General features: G+C 34.7%; 1 protein-coding gene across 3 annotated transcripts; it reads left to right on the top strand.

The window, feature by feature from the left end:
- Positions 1-783: 783 nt before the first annotated feature.
- LOC145635464 (transmembrane emp24 domain-containing protein p24beta3-like) lies at positions 784-7,851 on the top strand. Of its 3 annotated transcripts, none has more exons than XM_081686745.1 (4): positions 784-1,625; positions 2,598-2,784; positions 2,900-2,966; positions 4,702-6,203. In XM_081686745.1, exons 1-3 carry the CDS (start codon positions 1,542-1,544, stop codon positions 2,947-2,949), a joined length of 321 nt encoding a protein of 106 aa, XP_081542871.1. In that variant the 5' UTR covers positions 784-1,541; the 3' UTR covers positions 2,950-2,966; positions 4,702-6,203. The 3 variants fall into 3 exon arrangements, with proteins under 3 accessions (XP_081542871.1, XP_081542872.1, XP_081542873.1); XM_081686746.1 differs by lacking the exons at positions 784-1,625; positions 2,598-2,784; positions 2,900-2,966 and adding exons at positions 3,570-4,312; positions 7,363-7,418; positions 7,518-7,851 and having other exon boundaries at positions 4,702-5,641; XM_081686747.1 differs by lacking the exons at positions 784-1,625; positions 2,598-2,784; positions 2,900-2,966 and adding exons at positions 3,577-4,312; positions 7,363-7,418; positions 7,518-7,851 and having other exon boundaries at positions 4,702-4,796.
- Positions 7,852-9,367: the final 1,516 nt, after the last annotated feature.

Consider the following 9,367-nt stretch of genomic DNA (forward strand, 5'->3'; position numbering starts at 1 on the left):
TAACCAATCATATTCATTGTAATTTGGCACAAGGATCATGAGTGAGATTAGGTAAGGATGAGTGAGAAACCATTAAATATAGAACAGAAAAAGAGAGTTGATTTACTAAAAAAAGCTTACCAAAAATAGAAAGGAGGAATGTAATTTTGGAATACCAAAAATAGAAAGGAGGAATGTAATTTAGAGACGGAGGGAGTATAATTTTTTATTCTTCAAAAAAAAAAAAAAAAAAAAAAAAAATCTACGTAGTATATTTTTTAAACTTTAGCACCACACTCCCAAGTCCCTACTCCCTAGTAACCTAGTTCCCTACCAGTATACTCCGTATTATTTCACAAAACGGTTGTATAGTTTTCATCGTTGATGAATGCTCATCCAACGATCCAAATTTTAAGAAATGTCTGTGATCTGTGTGAGGTGCTCTCAACCAATCAGCTTTCCTTCTTTTTGATTCCATGTCCAACTCATTTTGTCCCGTGATCCGTGCGAGGTGCTCTCAACCAATCATATTTTATTCTTTTTAATTAACTGCATTTTCCCTCCCTTTCTCCGTCATTTATTTTCTCTTTCCTCTTCCACGACTATTGCTTCCTCTCTTAGTTGTCCTCCCCACCTCTGCAATTTCTCCTTCCACCTTAATATCATCTGAATGAATTACCAGAATATCATCTGGGGTTAATTCCTGATACCCATGAGAAGAAGAAGCAGCAGCTTCTTTCCTGTCAAATAATTAATTGTAATTGAAATTGAATTCGAGGATGAAACATAGAACAACACCGTATTCATTGAAATCAAAGTAGACCTTCGTAAGTGGATGTAATCCTGGTGAGACATAGGGCCGTCAATATCATCATCGACTTCAATTTGGGATTGGCGTGGATTGGTGGATCGCTGACGACGTCGTTTAGGATTGACAGCGGGTGCCGGCGAATCGTTAGACGGCGTAGCATTACCGGCACCGGTGACGGCATTGTAAGCATGAAGATTCTGAAGAATGGAGGAGAGGCTGTAAGCTCTTTTGTAAAGAAATGAAGGGTTCTTGTACAAATTCGACCGATTCGACATCTTTCCCTTCACTCTACTTCTATCTCTACCCTTCTTTTACTCTCATGCCCTCATCTCCAATTTCCAACAACCTTAGGAAAGGAAATGAGGTCAAACTATAGACCCATTTCATCCAAATTTAGGGCATATTCAGCATTACTTCATCAATACTATATACGTTACTAAATTAATCACCGAGCCATATGGAAGAAGGGAGTAAAACTCTATGAATTTGGGTGGAAATTTTGAAGGTTAAGGGTTCTAGCAGAGAGAAATACTGGGTTGGCGAAAAAGAGTCGTTCACCATTGACAATTCCTCTCTCCTTTTATCCTCTGTTCATAAAACAGAAGAGTTTCGTTCCAATTTCCACATTGACAATTCCTTCCTCTGTTAACCTCACTTCTGGTCAGCCACCTTCGACCCCAAACAACCATAAAATTTTCATTATTTGGGTCAACAGAACCCACAAAACCATCAAGCTGCAGAATTAGATCGAATGCAGCTTGATGTAGATTCAGGAGTGTATGTGGAGACAGGAGAGTCATCAGAAATTTCAGAATTACAAGAGGAAGTTACTGAGGTATACAACTTTGACTCTTTGTGTGCCTTGGGGTTTCGGAATATCTACTTTTTTATGCTCTTGAATACATTCTGTGTTCTGTAATGTCTTCTGATGCAGTGATGCATATATATCATGATTACTGGCTGCCTACATATGTATAGAGTATTCTATAGTATAGGCTGGTGTGCTAGGTTGCGCCGTTGTGGAATTAATTTGTCTACGGTTGTTTTAGCACCGAATTTCTGGATTTACATCTCATTTATCAAGAGCATCGTAAGATTGTATGATAATAGTGCTAGTTGTGGTCCTGTGATTTTTGTTATATTGATACGCTGTCTCTAAACATACATGTCAAAGATTCCATGGCCTGCAAACTTAAACCAAAACACTTTTGAGACAATTCAATTGTTTGCACTATTCTTTCTTGTCAATTATTGTGTATAAATTTGCATATATGTGCCTTGTGAAGTTCTATACTTGAGAGATAAATCATACTCTCGTACCTTGAAACATTTTCTAGTTTTATGTCATGTCTTCTGCTGCCTGCACTTCTGAACACCTGAAAAAAAATACTACATAAGATCGTTTATTCATTAGCTTCAATAACTTTGTAATTGACTACTGGAACATCAATTTGACAGATACCCTCTGAAAACACTGCTATTGGAAGCGTTAATATGAGCACTGGAGTGTTATTGAAAATATCTCATTTAGGCATCTCACCTTTATTATTCTCAATACATAGGGTGTGTGCTAATAGTCCTATGGATACTCGTCCATGGCATTGCATTCTGTTAGCATAATAAAGGTGAGATGCCTAAATGAGAAGTTATTGAAGATATCCTTCACTGTCTGGTCAGGATATACCTTCCTAGCATGTGTGCTTTCAAAGCTGTACTTTTTTCCAGTTATGTAACCATATGCCTGATTGCTGGATCTATGTACTCGCTCCCAATTGGTTCATATGTGATTATTGTGGCTTCATTGCAGGTGACATCCCCGGCAGGTAATGTTGTCCATAATCAGAAAGGAACAGCTGGTGACAAGTTTGAACTGAAAGCTCCCCGAAGTGGGATGTATAAATTCTGTTTTCACAATCCATACTCAGCACCAGAGACCGTCTCTTTCTACATTCACGTTGGCCATATTCCAAGCGAGCATAATATTGCAAAAGATGGTTTGTGAATGTTTCCATCAATTAAATATTCTTTTTCTTAGAGAGTATGCTGATGTTCTTAGACTTTTGTCAGTCTTTCACGTTTTACACGTTGTTGTACTGCTATGTTTTACAGAGAAGCACTGGAGTCTGTACGGCAGAGCAGAAGTATTTGAAAGCACGTGATACACGTCATCGTCATAGTAAGTTCCTATTGTAATTCTATAAATAAATACTTACTAAATTACAATGATGTTATCTTTTTTTTCTCGTCCTTTTTTAAAAATGTGAGACGGGCCCATGGGCATTATGAATTTTTTGTTATTTTTTACTGGTGTGGCCTTCAACTGCAAGAGATTGCCTATTTTTTTAGTGAGAGAAGGTGAAGGTGAAGTTTGTATTACATGAAAGAATTGTTCACCGAAGACTTAGGGGACCACATCTCCTGAATCTCAATATTGCCAATATAGGGAGACCCACAGACTACCATATTCCTCAAATTAATGCTAGTATACTATGATTATTTGTAGATAGCATCATATTCTAATCTGTATTATTTTAGTTTGTTTGAAAATAGCAATGATGTATGCATGCCAAAGCCAACTGAGAGTCTAGGTTGCTTGGAAACAGAAATATTTAATATGAAAATAAAGGAGAATTGTCAATAAAACTTTCAAAGATGTATTTCATAAGACTGATCTCAAGTTTTATTTACATGCTGTGACCTCATTAAAAGATCTGGGATCTGTCTTTGAATCAATGTAAATCTATCTCTGGGATAATCACTGTGATTGTAGGACTGAATTTATCTTGAGCATATTCCTGGCTTATAAGGGTGTCCATAGGACTTGAATCTACTATGAAAAAATGAAAACATCTGAATTTTCTAGCAGAAAGCATAGTAGATGGAGTGTCATCTATACTAATATATATTACTAGGCGTTTATAAAAACGTCCATGTGCCACGTAGACTGTTCTATATTATGCCATGTCACTTCACAAACAATTCATGTCTTTTTTTTTTTTTTTTTTTTTTTTTGAAAACTTGTTTTTATAGCCATGTCTCTAACTTTACAGTAATCCCAGCTTTTGTTTCATCTATCAAAACGATATCATCTGCAAAGCAAACACCACAAACACCTCATCTTGGATAGACCTTGTTACTTCATCAAAACTCTTTTGGAAAGGGAAGGGCTTAGGGCTGACCCTCAGCAAAATCCAATTGTAATTGGAAATTTCTTTGTTAATCCAGAACTTAACATTTGTTTTGGATATACCTTGTAAAGATGATGTGTACAGTGAAATTTCAATATTCAATATATCAATATCAAATATTTGGGGGGACCTGGGATAGAAATTTAGCAAGTGTTCTACACTTTTTTTTTTTTTTTTTTTTTTTTAAGATAACACCTTATACCTACGTCAAATTTCATTATAGAAAAAATTATCAGATTCACTCCTTATAACAAATGAGGTGTCTGGTTCCTTGGAGCATGGTGAAGATAAACCAACAAAGAAGTCTCACAGCTTCAAAAGATTGCTAATCAAGGTGAGCAACAAAGACACAGCAGACCAGCTGACTAGCCTTTATGTACATCTCCTTATTTCAATAAAACACTTAATTTTAAACAAAAGGAAAACAGGACAACAAAAGCCTAAGACCCAGTATCCGCAATTACCTCACTTTTGTGAAAAGTTAGTGTATGGATGTTGGTAAAAGATGAGTATTCATGTATAGCTTTGTCTAGCAGAATATAGTTTGGTTAATGACCTCTATATGTGCTCATGTTAAGCCCTATCTCACTATGTGGAATTTGTTCATAGTTATGCACCTTCATGTTTGTATAGTTTTACTTCTTGAGAATGGTTGGATTGTAGATGCCAAGATTACTTCATGATATTTCTGACTTCTGATCCAATATGATTTTATTACCACAGGCTGAGTAACTGACTGGACAAATGTAGTTGTTGCTTATGAGCCAGTATGGGGTATAGGAACTGGAAAAGTTGCATCTCCAGAGCAGGCTCAGGAGGTATACTTTTAGTTTTCTTGTCCAAGTTGGGGTTGGGTGTTCTTTCTTGCCGCATTATCAAATTTCTGCCTCTCTTTTAACAATACAGTAGCTAAGTGTGTGGCAAACTGGTAATGATTCTATGACGACTTGTGCTTTTTTTTTTTTTTTACAAAAAAAAAAATAGTACAATATAATGTATTTCCTTAAAGCAAGTATTAATTATTAATTTATTTTTATTTAATAAAAAAAGGATTTTATTGCTTGGGGCATGTAAGACTATTTACATCTCTGACCTTATACCTTGCCTGGGATAGTTTTATATTGGGTAGTTGTTGCATTATACGCTCATGTGTTTTTGGTCTTAGGCTTATTTTGGTGCATTCAAAATTTTAGAACAGAAATGAAATTGCAATATGCCAACATCCTCAGCGTGTTTGCCAAAGAACTGGATAGTGGTACTCTTGCATAATCAGATAAATAAATTAGTTTGGATTCAAATACTTTCCACTACTTATGACATATATTTTGTGCTTAGCCATGTTTATTTATTGGATGGGTCGGGTTTTGGCTTCAACACAAACGATGGTCTATCTTATTAGTTTATACAAGTACTTATTTTTTCCTCATATCAAGCATAATTGTATTTATAGCTGGTTTGAGTTTTGCTTTCTACAAATTTAGCTACCAAAGTTGTAGGCCTTGGGGGTTTAGTATTCTTATTTAATTCTAGTGCATGAATTTATTATAAGCCTTACTTTAGTCATAACCTTTGTGAATGCAACTGGTACATTGTGAATTGAGAAAATGGCTCGCGGCCAATGTCAGTTCTGATGTTGCTTCCACCACAAGAATTATCCATGGAGGTATTTCCCTTCATTCCTGGCATCCTCTGTCCTTTGGCTTTGTCTTGTATCCTATCATAACGCTTTACATACTCCTAGCTTCTGTTTTTTACTTCGATTCTGTTGATAATTCTTAATCATGCGTCAAGTTTATAGGCTCTGTGTCTGAGGTGTGTTACATAACTTACATTTTTTCTTGCTCTTCGGGTCTTCCCCTTCTCTCAGTCTGCTAAGAATTCACTCCATTCAGCTATTGCTACCTCTTGTTTCCACGTGAGGAACATTCTATCAAACCTAGCTGGCCTGAGAATTGGCTTGTAAAATTCTGAATGTTTGTCTGAGGCAGAGTTGTGAAGTTCATAAAGTGTCTTTTTTTTTTTTTTTTAATTTTTTATTTATTTATCTGGATCCCCATCCCCTCATCTTTGTTTTGTTTCATAAATGAAAGAAAGTACGGAGTACTCCGTAACATGATGCTCTGTAAAAATAGGCTATTAAGAACATAAAGAGAAATTGTAACATGATGCTCTGTAAAAATAGGCCATTAAGAACATAAAGAGAAATTGTAACATGATGCTCTGTAAAATCCACATTCCTTTTCACACATGTTCATGTTCTTTAATATAAATTTATGTTCAATCTGCATTATATCTTAATCTTAATCGCACTTTGGTGTGAATAAGAAGATTACATGTTGAAAAATACACACAACTTGTGAGTATTTAATTCTTGATTATTTAGCACCAAATCTTTAACTCAATTTGAATTTCTGAAATAAATGATAATTACTATGTATGAGAAAAATACAAATACATCATAAGAAGTTGGGTATGGCCATGTCCTAAAAATACCAATACATCATCAATTGTTCTTTAAAAAAAATTATTAATTTATAAGTACTCCGTAGTAATATTCCTAATACGTCATTATTTAAAATAATGTTTACCTTTTACATCAAACATTTACACCCGGGTGAAAAGTTTGTTTAACTATGGAGTTACATGATCTTAACTCAGCCAATGTTTTAAATACCAATGAGAATACTCAAGAAGGACAAGATCATATATACGGAGTACTATATAGTACCATTGTATCAACTATTAAGTTCTTAATTAATAATTCACAACAAAGTAGTAGAGCAAGAAGTTCTTAAGGCCACAAGCCAAAGTAAAGATTGCGACAAAACAAAGTGGAGCAAATCAATTAAGAGCCTCCAAGGTTGGAGGTCCAATCGTTGGAATTTCATACAAAGTATTGACTAAGGCAACGTGTTTGATGAATGATGACCAAGGACTAAAACTAAACTAAACGTCATCTCCAAGAAATTTAATGTAATTTTGACCATTTCAAACGTGCAGCATTTAATTTGTGTTTTCATAATTGCTTTTGCTACCAACAATTTTTTTGATTTGACTATGTTTTGCTCACTTCATCAAAAACTTTGAAGCTCAGCTGCTCAGCCCCTCATTGCGCTATGTTGATGTAAAGACTAACAAGCCAGAGAAGTATTTACTTGATCAGCCCAGTTTATTGGGCCATTGGGCTGCAGTCTATTTTAGACTTTAGGTTGGCCCGTTTCATTCTTGTGTTTGGGCTGTCCGCCCAAGTAAAAAAAGATGCTATCACAACCTTATCTTAGTAATAATAAAGACCTTATATCCAATGAATTAACTATAACATGCAGTTTTATTGATATAATCAGCTTCATTCGTTTTCGTTAATTAATAATTTTGTCTTTGCAGATGACATATCAATTGCTACGTTGGAAAATAACTCATGGCCGTCAAAAGATATGCAGGTGGATAGCTACATACCTTACAATAGAATTTATGATTAGAAGGGGATGGAACTAGTTATTGAGAACATTACTAACAATCACACATTATTATGTTGGCAGGGATTCAAAGTGAAGGCAAGATCAATGCTAGAGTCGAAGTCACATGATGAGACCAAACAACCGACTAGTAGTGATGCAAATGAAGGTGAATCCGTGGAGGATGCCGTGGTCATGGATTATGTTCATCCCCATCGCAAGTCTCCGATTCACAACCATCATTAGCTATAGAATACGTACTGTCCTTAATTATATGATCAATCTAAGCTAGCTCCTAAAACGATGTTTATTATTTCCCTTCTTTTGATGAGTCTGTTTTTCAGACATGTAACAATATGATTAAACCTATGATATTAAGTATGCAGTGGATCCACAGGACCACAGTTTTTTTTGTTTGTATCCTTGAACAACGATATGTATGATCGATGTGTGAATATATATATATATATATATATATATATATATATATATATATATATATATATATATATATATATATATATATATATATATATATATATATATATATATATATATATATATATATATTGTGGACAAGGAATTATATTAATGAAGTTAAACGTGAAAGATCAAGTGGAGGGCCATGTTTGACAAGTATGGTGCTTGGTTCCTCTTTATTACAATACACCGAGGGAGAGTCGGCAGGTTTCTGTTATTAACTGCTATTTCAGTTATGCTCAACTACCAATCTCCCGCCATGTAACTGTAACAGATCAGATGAAAAATTATTCCAAGGATTATTAGAATCAACATGCTATATCTTGATGATTTTCACTCATCAATGGACCATGCATACGTCTCCCTATTGCATTGTTAAGTGTAAATAGATTCATAAGAAAAGGGATAATTTAGAAATGTTTCAACTCCTAATCAAGCTATCGGACTCTACATTGTGCACATGCCGGGTGAAAAATATAATGCTATGATTCAACTCCTAATATAATGCTTGCACTATCATCTTTAAATGGCCAAAAGTGAGATGTACCAAATCTCTATCATATGGATATTTGTCTCGGGATATAATCTTATGTGAGGCCCGGGTCGATATCAATGTTGTAACATACATCTCCTCTTTAATGTGCCTGCCGATACTTGTGCCAATATGCATTTATTTCTTTTACGAGTCCATGTGTTTTACCTTTTACGCACAAAATCAATTCACATTTTTTTTTTAATTTGTTTGGAGATTCAAATATTGGTGCGGAAACAGATATGGAAATATGAGGAGTACAAATCTATAAGATAAAGAGTTGAAAAAAAAAAAAAAAAACAAAGTTGTAAGCTTGCAACAAAATCAATATACCAGGTTGTAGCAACGCCAGCCTAGATTATTAGTGACAACAACCAATCTATACCACAATACATGCATTATTGTTATTACTGGCTATCTAGCAAAGTAGCAATGCTAGTGTATAAGCACTTCATTGATTTTGCTGTATTAAGATAGTGTACGCTTTTGTTAGTTGTATTTAAATTCGTATATGTTTCAATTTTTTTAGGCCAAAGATAAGGGCTCTTATTAGACTCACACACTCGAGATTTCTTTGTCTAGTATTTATGGATTAGACAGTTTGAAAGGTAAATAAATCTCCATCCCCAAACACCCAAATCTATCTCTAATAAGACCTAAAGTTAGCGTTACTAAGTGAGCCAAGACTGTTTGGGCATATAGTGGTAGGCTTTTCATTTGTTTCTTCAGTATTAGTTGAAGTGAATTTGTCTCCAATGAGTTCTCCTTTTTCTCTTGGGCATATGGTGTATCACTTCATTCTACTAGTGCTCCTCAATTTTTAAACCCTTAAAATATAATCATTCCACCCAATTCATATACTAATGCTAATTAGTGTTAAAAATTGTATTGGAACTCGTAGCTAACATTTATATGTCGGCAT

The sequence above is a fragment of the Chenopodium album genome, chromosome 6 (genome assembly GCF_948465745.1).
Source record: "Chenopodium album chromosome 6, dcCheAlbu1.1, whole genome shotgun sequence".
In the NCBI taxonomy this organism is placed as follows: Eukaryota; Viridiplantae; Streptophyta; class Magnoliopsida; order Caryophyllales; family Amaranthaceae; genus Chenopodium; species Chenopodium album.